At 47.3% G+C, this 26,913-nt stretch overlaps 2 protein-coding genes across 10 annotated transcripts in view; both read left to right on the top strand.

The window, feature by feature from the left end:
- DIXDC1 (DIX domain containing 1) overlaps positions 1-10,898 on the top strand; it is a 75,337-nt gene extending 64,439 nt beyond the window's left edge. For 8 of the 9 annotated variants that reach the window (XM_077919731.1, XM_077919732.1, XM_077919730.1 and 5 more), the window contains 6 exons: positions 244-330; positions 475-636; positions 2,288-2,354; positions 4,406-4,514; positions 4,685-4,793; positions 7,040-10,898. In XM_077919731.1, coding sequence (XP_077775857.1) covers positions 244-330; positions 475-636; positions 2,288-2,354; positions 4,406-4,514; positions 4,685-4,793; positions 7,040-7,120 — 615 coding nt within the window. In that variant the 3' untranslated portion in view covers positions 7,121-10,898. The remainder of the gene's footprint in view (positions 1-243; positions 331-474; positions 637-2,287; positions 2,355-4,405; positions 4,515-4,684; positions 4,794-7,039) is intronic. The other variant, XR_013390911.1, reaches the window with a different exon arrangement.
- A 1,181-nt stretch (positions 10,899-12,079) lies between these two features.
- Positions 12,080-26,869, top strand: DLAT (dihydrolipoamide S-acetyltransferase). The gene is made up of 14 exons (XM_028707865.2): positions 12,080-12,484; positions 14,693-14,794; positions 15,068-15,192; positions 15,749-15,911; positions 16,770-16,896; positions 17,424-17,611; positions 18,221-18,371; positions 18,471-18,538; positions 21,368-21,472; positions 22,037-22,144; positions 23,096-23,211; positions 23,486-23,648; positions 23,851-23,987; positions 25,013-26,869. The coding sequence occupies exons 1-14, from the start codon at positions 12,218-12,220 to the stop codon at positions 25,140-25,142; spliced, it is 1,950 nt and encodes a 649-aa protein (XP_028563698.2). The 5' UTR covers positions 12,080-12,217; the 3' UTR covers positions 25,143-26,869.
- The last annotated feature ends 44 nt before the right edge of the window (positions 26,870-26,913 follow it).

Below are 26,913 nucleotides of genomic sequence, written 5' to 3'. Positions count from 1 at the left end.
AGGTGGTGACAGCATGGACACCAGCCAATCAACACAATGTACTGCTGGTTTCTGCTACAAACTTGCAGAACCACTTCATGAAAGTGCTTCCAAAAGTAGACTTCGCTCCTCTATAAATCTTCTGCCTTCACTGCGGAAGACTCCCAGAATATGGTGGCAAATGAGGCTGCGTCTGTAATCCATTCTTAACTCTGTCTCCTTGCCTGTGGCCACAAAAGTTTTTCTTTCTTTCACGCCCACCAGGTGATAGTCTACAGCAATCACGGCTCTCAGAGCAACGGCTTCCTGCAGACGTCAGGAAAAGGAGCTGCTTCCACAGCACACAGAGGGGTAAGTTACTTCTTTCTCCTTCTCTCGGGGCTCCATGGAGGCTTTGCAAGCCGCCTGCTGGGACGGCTCAGGGGTATTGCAGGGCAGAGCCTCTCAGAGGAGCCAGGCTTGCTTCCTCCTCATCTTCCCTGATCTCCTGGACAGACCAACGACCTGCAGCTGGTGCGCGAGGCCCTGCGCAGCTTGCGGAACAGCTTCAGCGGCCACGACCCCCAGCACCACACCATCGACAGCCTGGAGCAGGGCATCTCCAGCCTGATGGAGAGGCTGCACCGCATGGAGATGCAGAAGAGGCAAGAGAGGAGGGTAAGAGGCGCTCCTGGGTCATGCTGGGGTGATGCTGCTTCTTTCTGCACCATTTGTGGCTTGTGGGTTTACCTGCATATGGGGCCTGGAGGAGTCACTGCTCTGTAAGCGCCTTTGCCCTGCATGGACAGACCATGTGCCCATGACACTTTACAGTGAAAAGGGGGTGATAGAGTACATTATCATCATCATCATCATCTCTGCTATGACCCCCTCCTTCTGCCATGCATGCTCCAGCAGGTGTAGGCTAAGTTCAGGGCATGTGCGCTTGCTGAGGCCCTAGAAAAAGCACTGTGTGATAGCGTTTTGATGGCTTGAGACTTGCATTGTGACAAAGGGAGTTTGCAACCACCTGATTTACCCTGGAGGGATTCTTGAGGTAGGGGACATAGTGATGCATGCTGTTGTAAAGTACTAGGTCCACCAAATACGAATGCTTTTCCAGGCACTGCCTGGGATGTGTCTGGGATTTAGGAGTCCTGGCTTTGATCTTGCGTTTTGTGGTGTGTCAATTTCAGGCTTCATGGCTTAGTTGCAGCTGGACTATATTACGCCAGGGGACGCGGGTGGCGATGTGGGTAAAAGCCTCAGCGCCTAGGGCTTGCCGATCGAAAGGTCGGCGGTTCGAATCCCTGCGGCAGGGTGCGCTCCTGTTGTTCGGTCCCAGCGCCTGCCAACCTAGCAGTTCGAAAGCACCCCCGGGTGCAAGTAGATAAATAGGGACCGCTTACCAGCGGGAAGGTAAACGGCATTTCCGTGTGCGGCTCTGGCTCGCCAGATGCAGCTTGTCACGCTGGCCACGTAACCTGGAAGTGTCTCCGGACAGCGCTGGCCCCTGGCCTCTTGAGTGAGATGGGCGCACAACCCCAGAGTCTGTCAAGACTGGCCCGTACGGGCAGGGGTACCTTTACCTTTACCTATATTATGCCAGGCAAATATGTCCAAGGAGATGGGAGTGTTGGTTCCTGCTCCTGACTCTCACAAGCTTGCTGCGCCTTCCCTCCTTTCACAGGCCTCTTGCCGCTTTCCCATTGGAGCTTCCTCCTCTAGGAAGCCTTGAGGGCGACTTCGTCACAAGCTGTGAAACGGCTAAAGGGCCGCCAGGTGCTGCCATTGCTGTAGGGCTTTTCAGTCGCTCACTTCACTGGATGCTGTCCTTGGTGGGGGTCATTTTTGAGCAGGCTCTTGCTGACATTACAGCGGCACATGCTCCCTTTGTCCCAATTGGTGTGCACACTTGCGCACGGTCCTTTAATCAGTTTAACCCATCTGTTGTTTTCCTCTCTGCTGACCTTTAAGATGGAGCCCCTCGCGTTTGTAGCTGCTACTCAGCAGGCAAACCTGGCTTGCCTCTCAAGCTCTCAAGCCTCCTGAGCCTCTGTGATGTTTGCTCAGCTCAGCAATGCAAGGACCGGTAAATGGTTGCCCTGCATTGGAATAGTAAAAGTAGGCCCTTCTGTCAGAGCTTTGAAGTAGATTCTCCAAGACTCTCCAGGCGCAACAAGAGGGGACAATTTCCAAGTCATTTCTGTCCTTGGATTCTCAACCCCAGAACCTGTTTGTGATGCCAGGGCTCAGTCCTGAAATCTTAATAGTAATAATAATGTGCCTATGAGCATGTACAGAGTCTCTTTCTGGTTTCCCCCTCTAGATCCAAGGAAAATCACCTGCCGGCCACGCCACGAACGAGTACCGAGAGCCCTGGCCCTCCAAGTCCAGTGAGTGCAGTTCCAAGACCGCTCTCTTATTCCAGACGGAAATGTCCTGCTTCAGGTCTAGACTGTCAGTATTTTGTGGGAGGGATTCAGTTACATTCTGGAAAAGCAGGTTTGCACCGTTCAAGTGCATTCAAGTGCTCTTGTCGCCCTAGCACTCCACTTTCAAAAAAGAATGGACCTTTTGTGGTTAGGAAAGTGACGGGGAAATATCTCTGGAAAGTGTAGGATGGACAAATGGTTAACAGGAAGGCGTGTAAACACCTTGCAAGCAAATTCTGATGAATGTTCATTAACATACTGGCACAACCTTCTCGGTGGCGGCTCCCAGACTGTGGAACTCCCTCCCTAAAAAAGCTAGACTGGCTCCCTCCTTGTTGTTCTTCCACTGGCAGGTGAAGAGCCTCTTGTTCCAACAGGCTTTTGGGAACTGGCTGCTTTATTGAAAGGGCTGGTGCTGTGCTGTTTTTATTGTAATTATTTGTATGCTTTGAACAGGTTTTATATGTGTATATAGTTATAATTTTATTCATGTTTAATTGTTTTTTTAATTATTGCTCTTTCTATGTTTTTAGCAATTCTTGTTTTTATCTGTAAGCTGCGTTGAGTCCCATTAGGGCAAAAAGGCAGGGTATAATTAAGCAAATAATAATAATAATAATAATAATAATAATAATAATAATAATAATAATAATATAACTGCCCCGTAGACAAATCAGAACAAATGCTCATTTGTCTAACCTCAGTGTAAGTTTTGTGCAAGCAAATTGGGACAAATGCAGAATAAATCTGGAGGGGCTGCCAGATACTCTGGAACAGAGGCTGTTTAGCAGGGATGCTTTTGGAAATCTGGGCAGGTCTTGCTCCTCCTCACTCTCACCCCAGACCTGCTCACCCTCCTACTTGCCCCTTTGCCTTGGACTGTTCCTTTCACCAGCTTCACTTGGAACTAAGAGCTTGCCAAGGTGCAGTTGTTGGCACAAAGCAGACTGCTTCGGTCTCTGGACACTACTGCAGCATAAATAATGAACAACTCCAATTAATATTTACTCTTAACATCAAGCAGAAAACACCACCTTATTCTCTGAGGCCTTGCAGTGTTTTACTGCAAACAGGTTCTGCCATCTAGTGGTCACAGTTAGCAGTGCTGCCTCTTTTTGCTTTGCTCCCCAGTCATTGCAGCTGGATTTTTAAAAAACTGGGCATCTCTTATCTCGTTCTGGGTGGACCATTTCCTTCCCCACCATCATTGCATTGCATCTATAAAACAGAAGAGTTTTTGTATTATGAGAAATCTTAGGCTGGTAATAAGCCAAGCCTTTAGACCGAAGCATTTTCCAGGAAGTTCAGGCATAGCTGGCATCTGTACCTGTCCGATCCATGCTCACCCCTACCTATACTGGAGATTGTGAGTTGTGTGCAGTGGCAGATAGGAATAAAGCTGCTTCATGTTCCTGGACAAATTGGCTTGTTGAATCCCAAACCTTCCTCCCACATCCAGTTTGTTGGAAACAGCATAGATGTAGCATGAGGGACGTACACCTGCATGACTATTCCAAAAGCAGGGAGAGACGTATGTGCTGTGTAACCCTTGATAGGCAGGCATGCCTGCAGCTTCTCCCTGTGCCAATTCTCTGCTTATCCACATAGTGGTGTTGCTTTTGGGGCCAGTGGAGGCATAGCAGGAGTTGTGCTTTGAGACTGCAAAACAACAACAGGATTCTTGATTTTATCATTGGCTGGATTATTGCCAGTGACTCCAGAGGCTGCAAGCAGGATGGTGCTGTTGTGGGAGAGGTGTTGTGTGGCCTGGGGTGTAATCCACTGGTGTTGTCCCTAAATGCTATTGGTGACAAACTCTGTAGAGGTGTGAAGTGTGTGTGTGTGTGTGTGTGTGTGTGTGTGTGTGTGTGTACACAAAGAGAGAGAGAGAGATTTCTGTCAGGGTGTGGTCACTAGCCCTTGATGTTAGGTGATCTCTCACGTTTTCCTTCTCTAGCTTCCCTTTTAGAGTTGGAGGGCTATAATTTAACAGAGTCCGTCTGTCTTTGCAGAACTGCCTCATTCTCACAGCACCCCTGCAATGAGCAGCAGTGCCTGCACCAAAGTGCTCTACTTCACGGATCGCTCCCTCACACCTTTCATGGTGAACATACCAAAGAGGTGAGGCTGTCATGGGGGGGACTTAAGTCAGAATTTGTGCCTTTGTGGGGATGTTCTTTCTCCCAGCATGCACTGCAACAGCCGCTGCACCCATGGGGCCCTGTCTCATTCATGCCACAAGCTGGCAGTGAGAGTGGCTCTACCTCTCTCCTACTCTTGTGTCTGTGCAGGTTAGGTGAGGTGACTCTAAGGGACTTCAAAGCAGCTATTGATCGGGAAGGAACACATCGCTACCACTTCAAAGCCCTAGATCCAGAATTTGGCACAGTAAAAGAGGAGGTATGTAATAGCCTCTCATTAGGACTTACGCTCACAGTTATTGTGTGACATGCCCACTTGTAGAGAGTGGCAAAATGGCAGTTGGTTGTGTGTGGGGATGGGGGAAAAGTTCGATTTTGTTTGCATCCCAGTGAAAGACTTCTTAATAAACACTTCTCGAACTAATACACAAACTGAAACACAGCTATCCTTTGAAATCTACACTTCTTTGAATTTTGCGATGGAGGCTTTCCAACCTAACTGTGCAAAAAATGCATGCATTAGGGGAAAGTCACTACAAATTAGTGAAAAATACAAAAACGCATTAAGTTAGTTGTAATTGTTTGCAAAATATATTGGGGGAAAGTGCGTACAAAAATGTGTTTTATTAGGAGAAACCTGCCCTAAACCATTGACCAATTTGCATGAGGATTAAAAAATAAATTCAAATTGCTGCAGAAATGAGGAGAACTGAATTTAAGGTTGGAAAAATGGGAAATTGAGAGAAACCGAATTTGACATATTCCTCCATCCCTAATCGTGTGGTCACTCTTTTTCATCTCTGTGTGCTCATGTGTCCTGAGTCCTGTGGCGTGGAAGCCCCGGGGCAGAAAGGCCAGGGTTGGCCCAGGTGTGGGGTGTCACGTGGGTAAATCATTCAACCTTAAAGTACAACTGAAGAATGTTGCATAAAAGCAACCTGACTATTCAGCAGCCGCCCTCTAAGAGCATACAGGCAGAAAGTGAAGTCTCCAGACAAATCAGCTGATGAATGTCACCCAACCAATAAGAGTGCCAAAGATCTGGGAACTTGTCCTGTTTGATTTGTCTGGTAAGGACAGGTTTCTGCAGCGCTTGGCTTGGGTGATGTAACTGTAATAGCTAAAGGAGGTTAGGCCGTCATGTAGGGCAAGGACCTGCAATTTCTCTGAGCTTACAAGGCCCTGATCATCCTGCAAGCTTGCAGAATAAGCCTTCTGGTGCAAAACTTGTGAGATGCCCCAGAATGTGCAAAATAATCCACTTGCACCTTAAAAAGGAGTGGCTTTCTGGCTCTCAGTTTTTACAGGTGAATCTAAGGGTGGTGAACAGAGAATTGGGCTTGTGCCTGGAGGAGCTGGGCTCAGGCCCACCTACCCCCTTGCTGCTATGGGCTTCATTGTGTAAGGGCAGGGGCATGTCATCGTGTCTCAGGATCAGCCTGTGAAAAGGAAAAACGTTAATAGTGTTGGGGCTCACTGGGATAACCATTTGACTGTCAACATGAGGGTGGCCTTTTGATCCCTCATAGTAATTCCGATTCAGAGTTGAAAAGAGCAGCTTGCCCTACAGCAGTGATAGGGTTCCTTTTCTATCCTGAGGGCCACATTCTCTCCTGGACAGCCTTCCAAATGCAAATTTTATCTTTGTACAGCAGGCTAGTTTGTGCATGCACACACGTTCTTTCTCTCTCCTCCACCCATGCAAGCAAGAGGCATTATAAGAGTTCAGGCATGTCCTGCACTAGCCCCCGGACACTTAAGGATGGTTCAAAGCAGAGATACTGAGGGGTGGGGACTGAGGAGAGTTCTGAGGGTCAGATACAGATGCCTGAGGAGCTGCATTTGGTCCCTGGGTCTGAGGTTCCCCATCCTTACCCTAAAGTCACCTGGTAGGTTTATGGTTGTGATAACATTTGCACTGGGACGTGGGTGGCGCTGTGAGTAAAACCTCAGCACCTAGGACTTGCCGATCGTCAGGTCGGCGGTTTGAATCCCCGCGGCGGGGTGTGCTCCCGTCGTTCGGTCCCAGCTCCTGCCAACCTAGCAGTTCGAAAGCACCCCCGGGTGCAAGTAGATAAATAGGGACCGCTTACCAGCGGGAAGGTAAACTGCATTCCGTGTGCTGCGCTGGCTCACCAGATGCAGCTTGTCACGCTGGCCACATGACCCGGAAGTGTCTTCGGACAGCGCTGGCCCCCGGCCTCTTAAGTGAGATGGGTGCACAACCCCAGAGTCGGACACGACTGGCCCGTACGGGCAGGGGTACCTTTACCTTTACCTTTAACATTTGCACTGAGGACTTCTGACGTGCAGCTGGCTCTCTTAGCCACTGTGCCATGCCAGCAGCTGGCCGTTCAAAACACATCCTGAGATGTGCTTAGGGAGAAGAAGCTTCAGCCCACTCAAACTTGCAAGAACCGCTAGCCTTGGTGACTCTTGGCACAGGAACATCTGCATGTACCCTCATTTTGTTAACAAGTTTCTCTCACTTTGCTTTTCTCACAGGTTTTCCATGACGACGACATCATCCCTGGGTGGGAGGGAAAGATTGTGGCATGGGTGGAAGAGGACCATGGGGAGAACTAATCAGAGACCACCCGAACTCTCTTTCCCGGGCGACCCCACCACTGGTCTGCTGCACTTCCCAGATACCGACCAAAAAGTGTGTGAACTGAGATGCATCTGTCTCGAAACTGCCAAAAGGAAGGAACGGACTTCTCTGCAAAATGACGGGTATAACGTTTTGCCACAAGCGAAGAGGATGTATGGCACTTGAGTTCCATGGCCAAATGTTGCGTTGTTTGAAAGTCCCATGGTGTGGGGAGTGGCCCTCCTCTCTTTTTCAGTCATTGTCAGCCTTAATGGTGTGTTGTCCCTGCTTCCCCTTCCCCCTGCTGTCAGAGAATCCAGAGCATTTTCATTGGGAGACGTACAGTATTACAAGGAACCTTGCACTTAATGGCGGAAACTTAGAAACTGTCCTCTGGAGGCAGGCAGCGCTGTCACAGCTACATTCTCCATATTGAAAGCTCTCGCCAGCCAATCATTCCAAATGACTCTGTGCCAGACAGCATCGGGAGCCAACAAGACTTTCTTGAGAGAAAGAAGTGGGTTGGATTGTGGTTCAGATCATGAGTTGGCAGCATCAGAGCGGGGTTGGGGTGTCGGCTTCTGCTCTTCTTGTTTCGCTCTCCTATCCTGGAACTCTTGAGGGACATGAAACGATAGTTGGATTGCTTTGGGGGGTGGGTATGGGTGAGGAGGGTTCTTTGCCCTTTCCTTCAACTGCCTTGTCACCCTCTTGCTTTCGTTTTGGCAGAGGAGGCCACGGAAAGGTCCACGTCTTTGTTTCTCCAGTGGCAGAAGAGAGTCCAGTCCATGCATTTGTTCTCTTAAACTCCAGTCCAAACAGTAGGAGAATGTAATGTGGGTCCCTCGGAAAGTGGGCTTCTCTGTCCTCTTCCACAAGTCAAGAATTCGTGACTCTGCTTTTCTCCCATCACCATCTGAGTTCTTTTCCAATCAGCCTGTGCTGAGACTCATGTGGGACTGGGATCCCGCTTTGCTGTTTCAATGCTATTTATTTTAAGTGGTTGGACAGTGGAATGCACGTTGAACTGTTTCATGTGAGTCTCATTGCAAGTTTTCTAGTGAGAGTGTGTGACTTGTGTGAAATCACCTTCAGGAAAGCCGAAAGGGAGCAAGGCGTCAGGCACATAACCTCTCTGGTCCCCTGGTTTAAAACAGTTGCATACAATCGCCCCTCCTTGTGGTGGCTGTCTTTTTCCTCTACTGTCCCTTCCCTTTGATTAAGGCAGGGTCAACTGGCTTGTTTGCCTCAAGCAGAATCTGCAGTTTTGCCCAGCGCCGCTCAGACCACTCTTCAAATGTGGCGTGCAAAACGGGTGGTGTGTGCTTGCGGAGAACAAGTTACCCAGTTCTCTGAGCCACAGCAGGCACCATGAGCTGCATGAACTGGCTCTCAAGCATAACACACGCACTTTTCATAGCATAATAAAGCTTGGACAGAAATTGTAGCCGTTGAGGTCAGTGGAGTTTAAATAAGTAGGTTTAAGTAAGTGTCTTTGGAGCACACCTACACATCATTTTGGGACACATCCACTTGCTGCTTACATCTGTTCTCCACATGCCAAATTTGGTCTCCTGGTAGTCCAGCCGGCAATCAGTACTGCTTCATGTAACATGATACTTTTTAGATTTTCTTGGATATGGACTTTCTGTGTTTCCAGCAATGCTCTAAAACGCAGAACTGGGGAGTGCAGGGGGTGCCTCTTGGTAAGTGAACCCATGGCATCACTGAACTGAAAAGCAGATGGTGAGTGGCAAAATCAGGAATATCGCTCCAGCTACCAGAGATTGCTGCCTCCACCAGCCCAACTCAATGTATCTGCATCTCGTCTTCCATCCAGCACAGTCCTGTGCGTTGAAGGTGGTTGCAGGCCTGCATGTCTCTGGTGCCTGCACCAGCACTCTGAATGAACGTTTCTGTATGTCAGCCTGTTTCGTGTCCTTTTTCATGTGAGGCTGGACATTTGAAGGAAAACTTGGCTTTTATCATTTTATAGATTTTAAACATGTCCTTTTTGTAAACTTGTTCCTGTTTTTTGGAATTATTTTGTATCCATTTGCATTGCTGTTGTTCAAGGATGGTGTATATTTTTATACCGGTGCAAGTATTATTCCCCTCTGTATATTTCTGCACACATGCTGAGCTGTATTTTACCCATTTTTCTAGAGGACGCTAGCAGGTTTTGTACAGCATCCTGTTAATGCCACCACCCCAAGTGGCTCCCATTACTAGGTTTACTTTACTATGAAGGTATTACAGATTCCTAATGGTTTTATATTTTGCCAGCTCTTTTCTTGTACTGATGGTGTTTTCTGTGTTGTTGGTCTTCCCGATGCCCTCAGTGTACAGAAAGTGCAGTAGTGCCTTTCTAAACCCTGCCCTCATTAGAATCCGTGTCTGCTGTTAGCAATTCAGAGTGCAATCCTTGTTGTCCTTCAGAACAGCTGGCTTTGGGAGGTGAGAGCTTATTACTAAATAGGAAGAAACAGGGTTCCTCACCCCTGATAAAGGAAAAACTTCCTTCTCCTCATGGAATTACTGTTTTTTCTGTTGCATGAATTTTAGTAGATTGCGAAAAGGCAGCATGGAATTATATTTACTAAACAAAGAGACAGAGAAGAATTGTCCAGTGGTTTGTTTTTTCGCAGGAAGAGTTATGCTTTTAAGCTCAAACTTGTACTCACTTCTCACCAACTTAACTTCAGTTTAATTGAACCAGTTCTTCCTTTTCAGACAGGCTTCTTGGCAGAAATGTGGTTGTGGTGGTGAGAGGGAGCAAAGAATACCCTGGTTCAGGAGTTCACCTCAGGAAAGACTTAAGGACTCTGGCTGGCTGCAATCCTACATACTACCGTGAACCCCAGTGGGATTTAGTTATCCAAAGTGGGTGCAGGGTTTCAGCCTCAGTCTTGTAGCATTAAGGTTGAAGTTGTCGCTTGCATTTTCCTAAGACTATCGCCACTCTTTCATATCAGTGTTGTCCTCTTTCTACAAAACACCTAGTTTCACTTTGCTTCTGCAGTTACACCAAAGGTGTATCTACATGGCTGAGGCTGATGTAAAACTGCCTTAGGTGCCGTTACACTCTAACCACCAGCGAACCACAGGAAAGTATATAGGCATCTCTTCACTATCTGAACTACAGTTCCCTTGAGTCTTTGGGGGTAAGCAGCAATATATTGCTTAAATCGTATGAAAGTTTGTCATGTAGATATGCTCCACATTTACCATCCCCTCATAAGGATGAGGAACATTGGGGAGGTAACAAAATAGGCCTGAAATAAAATTAATCATTCATGGAATCGTGGGGGCAATTGTATTTCCTAACTGGGTGCCTCTCAGTATTTTGGACTACAGCTTCTGTGGCTAATGGGAGCTGTAGTCAGGAACATCAAGTTAGGAAAGGCTGTATTTGAGACTGAAAAGTAGGGAGAAGTCCTTGGTTTTTCTCCTCAACATAATCTATGCCTGATTTTTACACAAACTCGAGAGATGTTCTGCTTCCTTTTGAAATCCCTCTTTTGAGTTCATACCCTTGCAGCATGTCCCATGCAAGTTATGTATAAAATGCTCTATATATATTTTGTATAGAAATTCTGACGTCTGCAGTCATTACTATTACAAGGGGGGTTGCTCTCACAGCCTCCTCCCTGCACATTGCTGGCCAAGAGAGACCTGAAGCTTGTTTGTGTGCTGCAACAGTTAAACATACTTTGGATTTGTGGACCGAGACTTTAAAGAAAAAAATAACCTCCAATAAAGAGAGTTCGCAAACCCAGGTCTGATTTGCATTTTTTGTGTGCAGCGGGGGGGTGGGGGTGGTGAGAAGCTTGCTAGGTGCACTGAGCATCACATAAGACATGCTTCCTGTATGTCAACAGGTGTGTACTGTACTTGTGGAAGCTCTGAGGCTGCCATAGGAGGTGCTGCTGCCTGGGTCTGATGTGAGAAGGAAGTCAGCCAACTAAGGAAACAGAGGCCATTTCTTCCATCCTGATTTGTTTGGCAAAGGGAGGAATGGCAATTTCAATCTCAAGCATCTGTGTCAGCCCAAGCAACCTGCTTCATTCTTCAGCAAGAAATAGTGAAAGGAAAACCTGCCTGCTACATAGTGCTTAGTAGTGGGTGTGAGTTACAGCTGCTTTCTCAGATGCGTCAGCGAATCCAAGGAACTGGCAGCATTGTACTAGTAGTATTTGATGTGTGTTGAAGCAGCTGTCTTTGGAAGAGGAAAATGCCCCAAGGCTTGTACCTCTCATCACACACACACATATGCAGCCAGCATCAGGTATGATCTTAAACCACCTGCTAAAGCCTCCACCCTCCAGCTTCTTTAATCCTTTTGGGAGCTAAAACAGAGCACACCCACTAATCAGTAACTTTTAAAATCAGGTATTTTTTTTAAACCTGCAATTCTATAGTAAAACAAAACAAAATAAAAAAAATCCTTCCAGTAGCACCTTAGTTAGTTATTGGTATGAGCTTTCGTGTGCAAGCACACTTCATTCTATAGTAAATTCAGCCAGATCTATTGAGAGATTAAGCACCTTTCCGTTTCAAAAGGGGAAACAGTTGTAGTCTGCCAGCACACTTTGTTCAGAGGCTGTCATTTGCCAGGACTGTCTCTTGCCAAGTAAAGGAGCACAGTTCACAGAAAGACAGAAGAGCTTTCAGCGCCATCGTGCTTGTGTGTAGGTAAAAGGTTACGGGGATTCCTTGGGGCAGCAAACCTTGGTGTAAGCGTTTCATCCACTCACTCATTCGTTCATTCATTCGCCAGTGGCTCAGGCTGGCTGCGCGCGCAGCCTCTCGCGCTGCCGAAAGGTAACCTCAGGCCACGGCTGGGAGGCAGCCCCGCCCATCCTTGACGCGCTTGGCGGTTCCTCCCTCGCCCGCCCTCCCGCCTCCCGGTTCCTTTTGCGACAGTGTCGCGCGCCCTCCTCCTCCCGTGCCTTACGGCGCTGCCCGCTCCGGGGAGTCTGAGGGAGGTCACTCGCTCCTCTCTCGGCCGCCGCTGCCTGACGGACTCAGGGGAGGCCGGGGCCTCCTCCTTTTTTTCCTCTTGAGGGAGGGAGAAGGGGAGGCGAGGCGGGATGTGGCGCGTGCTGGCGAAGCGCGTGGCCCAGCAATGCGCGGCCCCGCGGAGGGTTCGGCTCCTGCCGGCGCCGGGGGCGAGCTTGGAGGGGGCCCCTTGGCGGGGCCGCGCCTCCTGGGGGGCCGTCGCCGGTGGTAGCGGCGGCGGCCTCGCCTCATGGGGGCCCCGCCGGGGGGGAGAGGCGCCGCTGTTCCTCCAGGAAGGGAAGGCCCGGCTCCAGCCCGGCCCCGCCCGGCACTGGTGCAGCTACCCGGCCCACCAGAAGGTGAGTGTGGCCCGCATTTGTGCAAGGGGTCTCCCCTTCGGTGGCCCCGGACCGGGCGGGAGGGGGGCGGATCCTCCACCCATAGGGACTGGGAGATCCTCTCACGGTTGGTATGGGGTCGGTGGGTTCCTTCTCCCGGTTGGGAAGGCTGCGGGCTCGGCGGCGGCAGAAGACCTGCTTCGCAGGCAGAAACGAAGGTCATGCGAAGGTAAGAAGCGCCTGGCTGCTGGATGAGGCCGGACAGCCCCCCCCCCTTCCTCAGCCCAGCATCTGGGTCTCAGCCCGGTGCCCTAACGGGAAGCCTGTGCAAGCGGGCCTTGAGCTCAGCAGCCCTCGGTTCTTTTTCCTTCCTGCAAATCCCGTAGACCGGGATGGTGGGAGTCGCACTTGGGGGGCCCCAGCGTTGAAGAAACCTGGTGTACACAAGTCTAGAGCTAGGGTGGACCCCAATGGTCTGGGTAGGGCGGTAGGGCAGTTTCTTTTGCTGCTATTTGAATCATGCCTTCATTTAGAGCCACGGGGGACTGGATTTTTTAGGGGAAGGAGCAGAGTTCAGCTGGTAGAACGTGGATGGGCTTTGCATGCAAAAGGTCCCAGGTACCAAATCTTCTAGCATCTTTTGGTAGGGTGAGAAATACACCTGCCCTGACAGGTTGGAGAGTCATTGCCCGTCACAGTACTGAGCACGATAGATTCATATCTTGAGGCAGCTTCCAGTGCTTTTGTTATTCATAATGATGAAGGCTAGATACTTCGTTTAATTTTTTTTATTTATGAAAGGTCATCTCTCAGTAGCAAAGCACATGCATTTCTATGCAAAAGGTCTGCATCACCAGGAAGGACTGGGGAATACCTTTTATTTGAAACCCTTTGGAGCTGTTGTCAGTTGTTGCAGCCGATCCTGAGGTGGATGGACGGAGGCTGTTGCTTGGGATAAGGCAGCTTTCTATGTTTCCAGATTCTTTCTTCCCCTTCCCCTAGATTTCCCAATGTTATACTGGAAGGAAGCAAGGGTTGAGTCTAGTTCAGTGTTCCCAGTTTGGAGTTTGGGTATGGATGGCTTCTCACTAGAGGTGTTTGGGGTCCCCCACCCCCAGTCTTCTCTGTATTTATTGGTGGTATTTGGATCAGTTATTCTATCCTGCTCCTGGGTCTTCCTCCCATTCACACACACACACACATACACACTGTGCTTTTCTGCTGTTAGCAACCCCATAAGCATTGTGTGTGTAGTGGTTCTTCAGATATGTGGTCTCCTGGCCTCTGCTTCTCACCTTAGATATAAAAAGTAATACTTGATTAGAGTAACTCCTTTCCTAAAGATGGACTCAGTTTATTGAAGTGGCCTTTCCCAATGATGGGCATAATGAGGACCCATAATTTATTGTTGATGTTCATTCATTGAGCCTGAACATCTGCTACAGGGCAGCCTATGTACATAGATCTCTTACTTATTCTGGGACCCTGTGTGATGGGAGTTCCAAAGTGCATGGAAGTCTCTGTATGTAAGTTTCCCCAATGCAGATAGATACCCATCTATGTGTGTTCTTGTGCTCATGTTCTGCTTTGGTACTTTCCATAGGCACCTGGTTTGACACTCAAAAAACTTAGTGTTGGAGTAGATAGGCTTTTGATCGCATTCAGTAAGGCTCCTTCATTCTTACATTCTGCTTTTCAGCCTCTTTGTCTAGCATGAAAATGCAGGCTAGGGTTTTGTTTTTGTTTTTTGGCAGGCTAATCACTTGTGTGGCTTACAATCCAGAACTTGGGGGTCTTTCTTTACTATGAGGTACCCTGGAACTTCTGTCTGTTTCCTGTATAAATTACATCTCTACCCAAGACCTATTAATAATGGCATTCTATAGTCCTATGAGAAATGAAGACAACTGGCCTGCATGGAAATTTAGACAGATGAAGTGGGGTTTTTTTAATATTGATTTGTGCTGTTTTTAACGTTTCATTGACTGTTTTTGTATTTTGATTGATTTTTCTCTACCCACGGGTGTATTTTTTGTATATAAATGTATTTTATTGATTGGCCCTAGGGTCTTATAATGATGAATAGGATGTTACTCTTATGCCTGAAGCCCTATTTTCTTCTGCACAAATTAAGGCTACTTGTGAAGGGGACATGCTGGTGTCAATACCTGTTGAAGCTGAAATTCCAGCGTGGAAAATTGATCACCTTAACAACCTGTTTCTTTGTAGGTGCCTTTGCCAGCTCTCTCTCCTACGATGCAGATGGGGACTATTGCACGATGGGAGAAGAAAGAAGGGGACAAGATCAATGAGGGGGATCTGATAGCAGAGGTACCTTGAAATGTCATTTTTATTAAGTAGTGTCTGAGCAAGCTGTTGGAATTGAGTTCCTAGGAACATCTTGGAGGGATGTCAGTCTCCTTCATCGCCTAATACTTTCTCCTGACCACCTGTGATTAAGAAGGAGGAGGAAGTCAATTTCACTGGCATCTTTTTCTTTTCTTTTTTTTCTGATGGTGTACGTTCCTAATATGAGGCTGATGAGGTGTAGGTCAAGAAAATAGGATGTTTCTTTACTGTAACACCTTTGCTATGTTTGTGAAGGTAGAGACAGACAAAGCTACTGTGGGGTTTGAGAGCCTGGAAGAATGTTACTTGGCCAAGATCCTGGTGCCAGAAGGAACGCGGGATGTTCCCATTGGAGCCATAATCTGCATCACTGTGGACAAGTGAGTGGAGCTAGGACCATCTTTGTAGAATTCCCGTTTTGCTAATGTCTGTTTCGGTGTCCTTCACTTCCCCCCCCCCACCCCACAATCTCTGTATTGGCTAGCCCTCTTCTCGGCCTTGGCCTCCTTAGTGATAAAATCTCTTAATATGAGAGGGGTTCAAATCTAATTGGAAGGCCCTTGCCCAAATTCCTAAGATGTATGGAGCCTGCTTGCCATTCAGTGGTCTGAAAGACACTCTACATGTGAGCATTATGTTCTATGTTCTGTTATATTGGGGCAGGTTCTGGGGCTGAGTCCTGGCTTAAATTAAGCTCTGCTTCTCCCTTTGAAGCCCAGACCTCTGCTCTTTCTCCTGTCCGGTTCGCTTGGTCTAGAAACCTTCTGGGCAGAGCCACATCTCTTCTGTATTCTGTACTGTTGCATGCTTCAGTGTGTTGTTGGGACATGCAGGTGTTAGCCAGCAGAGCTGTGAGGCCTTCTGGGTGGCTGAGTTATATTTTTAGGTATATCGTATCTTTGCACTTGCTCAAGGCTCCTTCCTGCCTTCTCCTAGGCCTGAGCTTATTGATGCCTTTAAGAGTTACACTTTGGATTCTTCAGCAACTGCTCCACCAGCCTCAGTGCCTCCTCCTCCTCCAGCAGCAGCAGCTCCCCCCACGCCAGCAGCTCAGCCCTCTGCTCAAGCTCCAGGCAGCTCCTATCCTCCTCACATGCAGGTACAGTACAGGCCCTATTTACTATTTCTCTTACTGTATCTCTCTCTCTCTCTGTGTCCTTTATCATTTATTCTTCTTTTGTGTTCAAACTTTATCCCTGTTCCCATGCTGCAAAAACAATGCAAGCTGTGAGCTTGCATTTGCTACAGCAGGAGAAGCAGAACTGCCTTTAAAGCACTGTGGAAATGGAGGATGAAAAGTTTCTGTCCTTGGCAGATTGGCACATGTGTGTGTGGGGGGCAACTATTTACTTATTTATTTTTATTTATCACAATTATATCCTACCTTTCCTCCATGGAGCTCAAACTGGCATACTCCTTCCACAGCCCCACTCATTTCATCCTCGCAACAACCCTGAGGGGTAGGTTAGGCTGAGACACTGTGACTTGCCCAAGGTCAACCAAAGAGTTTCATGGCTGAGCACGGATTTGAACCCTGGTCTCCTAGGTCCTAGTGCAACACTAACTACTACACCACATTGACTCAATTAGTGGTATTAGCTGGTTGACTTTGCTCCCTGCCAAGAGAAAACACACACACACACACACACACACACACACACACACGTTGTGCTAACTAACATGCCCACTGCTAGAGAGTGAGGAAGTTTCTTTGGGTGCCAGAGAATGTCCCTCTACCTTATCCTCTACAATGCTGCAGGAGGAGGAGGAATGACCACTCAGTTCACTGTCCATGGAGCAGTTATGTCCTGTTATCCCTCCTTTCAATCAAGCATTGTGTCACGAAGACTGAGGACTGTAACCACACTATTCGGCCTTGCCTTTTGGATTGAGGATGGTTGCTGTTTGGTTTTAAGAGATCTGTTCATACAAGCTTTTGTACTCTCTACTTTCCTAGATTCTTCTCCCTGCCCTCTCACCCACAATGACAATGGGCACAGTTCAGAGATGGGAAAAGAAGGTTGGTGAAAAGCTAAGTGAAGGAGACTTGTTGGCAGAAATTGAGACAGACAAAGCTACGATAGGTGAGAAGCTTTTAAATCCTAAACAAATAAAGCTTTGGAGCAAGGTTGGGGAACTTGTGGCTCGTCCATAGTGGCTGGATTCCAGCTCCCATCAGTCTCAGGCAGCCAGCGTGGCCAGGGGTAGTGGGTGTTCTGGTCCATTAACGTTTGGAGGGCTGCAGGTTCCCCTCCATTAGTTTGGAAGATTCTTTACTATTTGCATTTCATAAAGAATATGTAATGCAGACAAGATTCCCTTCTCTCCTCACAGCATTGGCTGATACTGAGCTTATACTGAACATTACCCTATCTCACTACAGCATCAGGTGCTCCAGACTTGTTATCTTACTACATGCAGATCTCTCCTCAATTAGAAGAACTCTGTGGATTACATCTTCCAGATTTCCTAATTCAAATATTTTATTTTGTAAATAATAAACAATTAACTTATTTGCTGGAATCTATCTCTCCATAGTGGGATTGTGAAGTTTCCTTCAGTATTGGTCTCCGTAGTGATTGTCTCCCTAAACAATTTCTCTCCACTTAAGGCTTTGAAGTACAGGAAGAAGGTTACTTGGCAAAAATCTTGGTGTCCGAAGGCACGAGAGATGTGCCCTTAGGAACTCCCCTCTGCATCATTGTGGAGAAAGAGTCTGACATTCCAGCGTTTGCAGACTACAAGGATGCTGGAGTAGCAGATATCAAGCCTCCGGTGCTGCCGCCACCCCCAAGTCCTGTAAGTTCAATCTGCATATATGATACCTCTGATGGGGAAATGTATCTGTTGGGTAGCCCCATGTAATCAGCTGGATCCAAGATTTTTGGACTTTTGCTTCTCCTGTGCAGGAAGATTTTGTTGCTCTAGAAATTATCTCCACATAGGAGAGATGCAGGATTGCTTCTACAACCTGATCAACTGTGTGCTGCCTGTTTTCATATATTTGCAAGGAAAGGGGCTACAAGACAGCTTAGAAAGAAACCTTTCCTATCTGCTTGCTAAATTTTGTTCTTCAGAGGATTGGGGAGCTTTTCCTGAGTCACTGAGGCTGTTTTGCCCACTTCCCAACGTATGTGATTTCCCCCCCATTCAGTACACTTCTCTCTCTCTCTCAGGCCTCTTCTAAGTAAGATGTCCAGCTCCCATTAGGACCCTGCATTCTTGGGTCATGCATGTATTAGCGCAATTCCACTGTGGTACTGTGTACTGGACTTGAGCGGCTGGCACTGTGCCCCATGCCAAACACCCATCCATCTAGTCAAGCACAGATTGGAACATTGGGGAATTCTCTTGAGCCTCCATGTGTTGGTAACTAACTAAACATTTGGCCTTCTCTTTTCTGTTAAGGCAGCGGCAGCAACACCTACTCCTTCTTTTCCATCCCAGCCAGCAGCCCCTCCTTCAGCTAAGGTTCCTGGACAAAAAGGGAGGGTAATAGTCAGCCCTCTGGCAAAGAAACTGGCAGCAGAGAAAGGAATTGACCTTTCACAAGTGAAAGGTGAGTGGCCATCCCCAGGATACTTTTGTCACTCCACATCCCCAGTTCATTTGGTTAGCTCTTCCATGAAACACTTTCCCTTTTGTGTGTCCACTCCAGGCACGGGACCAGATGGACGGATAACAAAGAAAGACATTGAGTCGTTTGTGCCATCAAAGGTTGCCCCGGTGAGTAGCGGACAGAAATGCAGCATCTTGATGTTTCTGCCTTGGTTGCATCAAAGTTATATATCTGACAAGGCTAAACCTTTACTGAAGACTACCTCCAATGTATTATTTTAAATGGGGCTTTCCCTCAGAACTTGACCTGAGTGCTGATGTTTCAGCCCTGGGATGTGAGAAAATGGCTTGCTCCAGGGGTCTGTCCCTCAGTATGCCAACTGGTCAAATGGTTCTATGCCCAGGTGCTTTTTGTTTTTAAAGTCCAGAACTGTTTGCACCTCCTGTGCCAATTTGGCATTTTCTTAGAGATACTTTTTGAGAAATGTGATGCTAATGTAGTATTTCATCAGACTTTCTAAATGTAGCTACATGGAATTATGTACTGATAAATTCTTCAAATACAGTGGTACCCCGCAAGACGAACGCCTCGCAAGACGGAAAACCCGCTAGACGAAAGGTTTTTCCGTTTTGGAGACGCTTCGCAAAACGAATTTCCCTATGGGCTTCCTTCGCAAGACGAAAGCCCATAGGGAAATCTCCGGGACAGGGCGTCTTGCCCACTGTCCTCGGACCTCCTCCCGCCGCCAGGCTTCGGAAGGCTGCTCTGAAGCCTGGCGGGGGCGGAGAGGTTTTTTAAAAACCCCGGGACAGCGGAGGACTTCTCCGCTGTCCGGGGCGATTTTAAAATGCTGCCGGGCGGCAGCGCTGCCGCCCAGCAGCATTTAAAAAAACCCCGGGACAGCGGGGGACTTCTCCTTTGTCCCGAGGTTTTTTAAAATGCTGGCGGGCGGCAGCGAAGGCTTCGCTGCCGCCCGCCAGCATTTTAAATTCGCCCCGGACAGCGGAGAAGTCCCCCGCTGTCCCGGGGTTTTTTAAAATGCTGGCGTCTTCCCCTTTCTCCCCGGACCTCTTTTGAAGCAAGGGGCGGCAAAGCGGAGAAGCGATCTTCTCCCCGTTGCCGCCCCTTGCTTCAAAAGAGGGGACAGAGGGAAAGGCGCGCGCCTTCCTCTCTCTCCCCCCCGGACCCCTTTTGAAGCAAGGGGCGGCAAAGGGGAGAAGCGATCTTCTCCCCGTTGCCGCCCCTTGCTTCAAAAGAGGGGACAGAGGGAAAGGCGCGCGCCTTCCTCTCTCCCCCCCCCGACCCCTTTTGAAGCAAGGGGCGGCAAAGGGGAGAAGCGATCTTCTCCCCGTTGCCGCCCCTTGCTTCAAAAGAGGGGACAGAGGGAAAGGCGTGCGCCTTCCCCTCTCTCCCCGGACCCCTTTTGAAGCAAGGGGTGGCAACGGGGAGAAGCGATCTTCTCCCCGTTGCCGCCCCTTGCTTCAAAAGAGGAGAAGGCTGGCGGGGGGCGAAAATCTTTGTCCCCCCTGGCTGCCTTCCCGGGAGGGCTTTTAAATCGCCCCGGACAGCGGAGAAGTCCTCCGCTGTCCGGGGCGATTTTAAAATGCTGCCGTGGGGGGGGGGAGCAAAGACTTTCGCCCCCCCCAGCCTTCTGAAGGCTGGCGGGGGGCGAAAATCTTTGTCCCCCCTGCCTGCCTGCCTGCCTGCCTGCCTGCCTGCCTGCCTGCCTTTAAAAGCCCTCCCGGGGGAGCGGAGAAACGCGCTGCGTTTCTCCGCTCTCCCGGGAGGGCTTTTAAAGGCAGGCAGGCAGGGGGGACAAAGATTTTCGCCCCCCGCCAGCCTTCAGAAGAGGTCCTGGACCTCTTCTGAAGGCTGGCGGGGGGCGAAAATCTTTGTCCCCCCGGCTGCCTTCCCGGGAGGGCTTTTAAATCGCCCCGGACAGCGGAGAAGTCCTCCGCTGTCTGGGGCGATTTTAAAATGCTGCCGTGGGGGGGGGGGAGCAAAGACTTTCGCCCCCCCCCCCAGCCTTCAGAAGAGGTCGGGGGACAGATTGTCCCCGGACCTGGTCTGAAGTCGGTTTCCATAGGAACGCATTAATTGATTTTCAATGCATTCCTATGGGAAACCGTGCATCGCAAGACGAAAAACTCGCAAGAAGAAAAAACTTGCGGAACGAATTAATTTCGTCTTGCGAGGCACCACTGTATTTCTGATCACTATTGCAGGTTGTGCATTGTTGGTACAGTATGCATGGATACACCTGCGTACAACTTCCTCGCCACTTCCCCAACGCCTTTAACACTCCTTTTTTGACCTTTCCCACCAAGCACACTGAGCCCCTTCTGATGGAAATTTTGCTTTCATAAACAGAAATGGACTGTAAATTAGGTTGATGGCACAAGCATAGGAATTAGAAGCTGTGTTCTGTAGGCTAGAGAAAATAAGGTAGTGGGAAGGAAGCATGGGTCTCGAAGCTGTTCTCTTTTATATGTGTGATGGCAACACTTTAAAGCTCCTCTAAGTTGGGGGGACACGGGTGGCGCTGTGGGTAAAACCTCAGCGCCTAGGGCTTGCCGATCGCATGGTCGGCGGTTCGAATCCCCGCGGCGGGGTGAGCTCCCGTCTTTCGGTCCCAGCTCCTGCCCACCTAGCAGTTCGAAAGCACTCTTAAGTGCAAGCAGATAAATAGGTACTGCTTTATAGCGGGAAGGTAAACGGCGTTTCCGTGTGCTGCGCTGGTGCTGGCTCGCCAGAGCAGCTTCGTCACGCTGGCCACGTGACCCGGAAGTGTCTCCGGACAGCGCTGGCCCCCGGCCTCTTGAGTGAGATGGGCGCACAACCCTAGAGTCGGACACGACTGGCCCGTACGGGCAGGGGTACCTTTACCTTTACCTTTAAGTTGGAATAGCTTAAAGAACAATGAGCCGTCTCTGCCCTCAGCCCAACAATATTCTTCACAAAAAACATTGTAGCTAAAAAGGTCTTTCTGCACACAGCCCCGGGCAGCAGAAGCACCTCCTCTGGCAGCACCTGCACCAGCAGCTGCCGCAGCTCTTCCCACAGGCGTCTTCACGGATATTCCAATCAGCAATATTCGCAAGGTAAGGCACCACCGTTGTCGCCTTGGGGTGTGTGTTAACAGTCAATGCCTCTTGTTGAGCATCATTCAAATGTGAAGCCTTGGCTTGTTAACCTCTTAAGTGCTTCCTGTGAACAGGTGGTAACAGATGTTTTAGCACAGAGTTTTAGCACACATAGCCTCCAAATGCTAGTCTTGGAGTTCCCATCATGTCAAGGGTGGTATTGTACAGATGTGTGCCATGCTTTAGAGTAGCAAATGGTAGAAAAAAGGTGATTCCTACCTTGAGAAGTTCACATTTTAGATGCAGGGGGGCAAGGTAATAAGGAGCTAATGGGAACAGAAGCATGTGTGCTTTTTTCTGGCTGTGGGCGATGACAAAGGAAGTAGGCTAAAGGCTGCACGTGAAAGGTGTGTTTTGAGGAAGAGAGAGGCCACTCCTGACTGACATTTGGGGAGGGTAAGCTTCTGTGTGGCGCATTTAAACAGTTCAACCCAACTGAAAGCCACCAAGCTTGGATATGACACCAACTCTTGGCAGAATACGTTGTGTCTTAATTTCTTATCCTGCTGTCTGTACTTGCAGGTGATTGCTCAGCGTTTGATGCAGTCTAAGCAAACGATACCTCACTACTATCTCTCAGTCGATGTAGACATGGGAGAAATACTGGTGCTAAGAAAAGAGCTCAACCAGGTAACTTGCTGTGGTGGGGGAAGATTTGTGATGGCATTGTAGGTAGTCCCTAAAACAATATTATGGCTTCCTATGTTGTAGGGGGCTGCAGCTCTGTAATGATGTAACGTTTCCTTGAGTTTTCCGTATGTAGAAGTTTTAACATAATACAAAACAGCCTACCATCCATGGATATTCCAGCAGTGTACGCATTTACATGCATTTCTGGTTTCCCACATTGCATTCCCAGTCAAGATCACAGAATATGTAACAAAAGATTGTAAACTATAAGGGAAAGATGACTGTATCAGAGCTAGTTCAGTGTGTTGTTTTATTCTCTACATTATTAGAAGTGAAATGAGAGAAAGTTGCACAATGCTCTGGGAAATAAACCTTCTTATTCAATTGGAATAAAGATCTTTCATTCTTAGGAGAAGTATGATGTGTGTTGTTGGTAAACTGGAGGAAGAGGGGAAACCACTCAAGTTGTATGCTCTGGGTTTCTCAGCCTGGTTGACCTGTCTGCATTAGACAGACAGCCTGCTCTTGCTTGCATTGCCTTCTGTATACAGTGGTACCTCGGGTTACATACGCTTCAGGTTACAGACCAGCTAACCCTGAAATAGTTCTTCAGGTTAAGAACTTTGCTTCAGGATGAGAACAGAAATTTTGTTCCGGCGGCGCGGCAGCAGCGGGAGGACCCATTAGCTAAAGCGGAGCTTCAGGTTAAGAACAGTTTCAGGTTAAGAACGGACCTCTGGAACGAATTAAGTTCTTAACCCGAGGTACCACTGTACTTAGGTTCACTGACTCCTTGTGTAACAGCTGGCTTTGAATAGCTGCTTTCCACAGTCATTGTAATTATGTGGAATACCTGGTTGCATGAATTCATCCTTTTTCAGCCTTCTAAGGTGACTCTGGCAGATGAACAGTTTTGCAAATATGTCCATTCTGTCTCTCTTGTCTTTGCAGGAGATGCCGCAGAACACTAAGCTTTCTGTCAATGACTTCATAATTAAGGCTTCAGCTCTGGCTTGCATGAAAGTGCCTGAAGCAAATTCTTCTTGGTTGGACACAGTCATTAGACAGTAAGTGTACAGTCTTTAAGTTAGCAAGTAAATTTCATAACTGTTGGCCCCATCGTAACTGCATGCTGGAACTGAGATGCAGCAGTAGAGAGGCAGCAGCTTGATGTCTTTTTGTGCAATTAAATTGAAGGGGGTCAGGGTGGGGGAGGTTGGCTTATGGTATAAGGCAGCCAATAATGGATTGTGAAAGTGCCTTCCAATTTCTGTTCAAGTCTGAATTTCTTTTGAGTTGCTAGGTTCATACAGATGGACCCCCACCCCTTTTGTCTTCCAGGAATCATGTAGTCGATGTAAGCGTTGCAGTCAGTACTCCAGCAGGGCTTATAACCCCAATAGTATTTAACGCACACATAAAGGGATTGGCTTCCATTAACAAAGATGTTGTAACGTTGGCAACCAAAGCTCGCGAAGGGAAGTTACAGCCGCATGAATTTCAGGTAAGCTACATGGAGCAGGCGTGATTTCCAAAGGTGTGACTGTGCTCTGGATTTGCTTTCTGAGAGATGAGAAAAATGTTTTGTAGTGGTGATGGTTGTTTAGCAAACAGTTTCTCAGAGCTACCCTTTTACGTTCCACAGCTGACAGCATACCAAACACAGTAGTTTGTCAAAGAATGCTAATGTATTTATTTCCTTTCAGGGAGGAACTTTTACAGTCTCAAATTTAGGAATGTATGGGATTAAGAATTTCTCTGCGATTATCAATCCACCACAGGCTTGTATTTTAGCAGTTGGTGCCTCTGAGAAAAGGCTGGTCCCAGCAGATAATGAAAAGGGGTAAGTTTTTTTTAAAAAAGTACCTCTTTAAATAGGGTAGCACCCAAGGGAATTTGTGTGGCCTGGTTTACATGCATTGTTAAATCATTGTTTAAAATGAACTATGGTTTAACATGCACTTTGCTTCTCCCGTGCTCCTGGTCGTTCCATGGAGTAGAGGAAACCAACTTCTTGTGACATACGAATCCAGGCTCATGTTTTATTTCTCTCCTATCAAATCACAAGTGGCAGCCAAGTTTTCTTCTTAGCTTCACTGCTTGTGGTTTGGAGGAGACAAAGCACAAGCCTGGATCCACATCTCTCCCCCCCCCCCCCCCAATATAATTTTTATTAAGTTTTCATATTTAATTACATCTCATTACACAAATCTATAACATAAAGTGTTGCTCAAACAGAGCATCGACTTCCTTCCCCCCCCTCTTTCTGACTTCCAAACACTTTTTATTTAATTCTCGCATTTCTATAACCACTTTTTTACCTTAGAACTTCTTTTCTATGATAATTACCTCCTTATATGTATGGATTCATATCTCACAACAAGCTAGACCAGGCATAGGCAAACTCGGCCCTCCAGATGTTTTGGGACTACAACTCCCATGATCCCTAGCTAATAGGACCAGTGGTCAGGGATGATGGGAATTGTAGTCCCAAAACATCTGGAGGGCTGAGTTTACCTATGCCAGAGCTAGACCTAGCTTGTTTCTCCTAGGGCATGGTACACTCAGGTGCAAAGTGCATGTTAAACCATAGTTTATTTCAAATCATGGTTTAACTTTGTGTGCAAACCAAAAGTCCAAAATTTGTATAGAAGAAAAAACTAAAAATGGCTGGTCATGCTGGTTATGCACAAGCTGTGTGCCCCCAAAGGCAGCCCCATTGTTACTGCTTTGTTCCTTGCTGACTTAATCCTCAATTACTGCATTTTGCTTTTATTCCTTTTTTAAAAAAAACTTTCCCCCCCATTACTATTGATTGGTTCATGGAGGAGGCTGAGCATTTGAAATGTGCTTTTTCCCCCACCCCAGATTTGACGTAACCAGCGTGATGTCTGTCACGCTTAGCTGTGACCACCGCGTTGTGGATGGAGCAGTTGGAGCCCAGTGGCTGGCCGAGTTCAAGAAGTTCCTTGAGAAGCCGGCCACCATGCTGCTATAATATCCCTTGAGGCCACCAGGACTTTCTTAGGTCACATCACTTCATTCTAAAGAAGCTATTTATATATCTAGTGTTTAGACTTTTAAACAAATGTTCCCTTCTTTATTTTTTAAAAAAATCTTATCTAAATATATATATATGGTTGCTGGTAATTTTTATTACCAGTTGTACATATTAAAATGGTTTGCATAGGCTTTCTGGAGCCTGGTTCGGTTATACTGTATTTTATACAGGGAAATGAATTTGCAAACTTTCCCCCCTCCTAAATAGCCCAAAGTGATTGAAATCATGTGGAGGAGCTCGTGCTTCTGATCAAGGGAACACAGGCCCACCCAGCAACCTGATGACTCATTCTGTGTTCCCAAAAACAGAGGAACCAAGACTGTAAAAGCAAAGAAAAACAAAAACATAAGTTGAACTATCTGGTGGCTGAAATCCCCTTACCAGCAAAGACAGGAAGCTTGTGCATTCTCTCCTCCTGTCCTTTTAGATTAGCAGGCTGTCCTGAAGGATGGAAGAGAACAGGGTTCCCTAATGGTCCACATGCGAGCTATTTTCTAGAGTTCAGCAGTTACTCAGATTTTATAGCCACATGAATTCTTTGAGAGCACTTTAACTCAAGAACTCCAATCAGACTCCCCACATTGTATGGCGACATTTTTTTTTTTTGAAATAATGCTGACCATATATGTTCTTTCTAGTGCATTTTATGAACTTTTCATCTTTTTTGGCATTAAATCTTTCATTTTAAGAGACTGCTTCCCCCCCTCTAGTTTAGTGAATGCTGCTTCACTTGAAGCAGGAGTCATTGTTCAGGGAAATGATGAAATTCATTAGGGGCTGATAAACATAAGCCAATGCGGTCTGAACATCTGGATGCTGACTTTAGGGTTCCCTCCCCCCTTCCACATTGTTGACCCTAGGAAGCTCTGAGAGGTGTTGGGACTAGGTGCAATCCAAATGGGACTTGTCCTGTCATTGAAATGAATGTGAGGTCACTGTCTTCCTTCATATAAAAAAAGATTGTGCAGAAAAGATAACCTGAGTGGCTTGTGACCACTGGCCATAATTCAGAGTAAATGAGTTTTGCTTAAGTTCCATTGAAATCAATGGTACAGGTTAGTCGTGACTATTGAAGTCCTATTCATTTCAAAATAGGTGCAACTATATTTCTCTGAATAGGGGTCACTTCTGTAACAACTTTGTCTTTTGCCAATCCCAGCCTTGGGGAAGTGGCAGAATTTATTTGGTCATGTAAATAGTGTAAAAATTTAAATTGCTTGGAATGGTTTTCTTTTGAAATTGTGCCCATTTGCATTTAAGATTGTGTCCACAAAGGGAAGGATTCTCTAGTGGAAAACACTCCCATGTTTGCTTTCCAAAGAAAATGTTAATTTCCAAAGGAGGATCATGTAATAGCCAAGTGAGTGACCTGGAGAGCCAAGTATACCATTAATAAATATACCCAAAATTATTCTGTACGATATGCATTGCATTAAGTATTGTAAAGTTGTGCTACCAAATCCACTAAAAGAATATTCAAGGTGGTTATACTGTGGAGATTAAATATTTTTCTGAGACCCATCTAATATTTTGTTAATTTAGTTGCTGTTTTGCATAAAATCTTTTACTGTTTTGGTAAGAAGCAAGTTGCACTTAAAACGTCCTAACTCAGTTCCCGTCTGGCCAGTTAGGCCAGTTGTGTTCCATTAAATGTTTAAAATTTATTAGATGGCTTTTCCTTGTCCCTGGTGCTTCATTGTTTGCTGAG

The sequence above is a fragment of the Podarcis muralis genome, chromosome 15 (assembly GCF_964188315.1).
Source record: "Podarcis muralis chromosome 15, rPodMur119.hap1.1, whole genome shotgun sequence".
NCBI classification, from domain to species: Eukaryota; Metazoa; Chordata; class Lepidosauria; order Squamata; family Lacertidae; genus Podarcis; species Podarcis muralis.
Note: the sequence above shows the minus strand (reverse complement) of the source record. Positions and strands in the feature narration are given on the sequence as shown.

Bases quoted from the DNA above. Each gene is read 5' to 3' on its own strand.
- DLAT (XM_028707865.2), top strand. From the start codon at position 12,218: ATGTGGCGCGTGCTGGCGAAGCGCGTGGCCCAGCAATGCGCGGCCCCG. The intron at 17,612-18,220 runs GTAAGTTCAATC...TTTTCTGTTAAG, and splicing joins TGCCGCCACCCCCAAGTCCT to GCAGCGGCAGCAACACCTAC. The intron at 22,145-23,095 runs GTAACTTGCTGT...TTGTCTTTGCAG, and splicing joins TAAGAAAAGAGCTCAACCAG to GAGATGCCGCAGAACACTAA.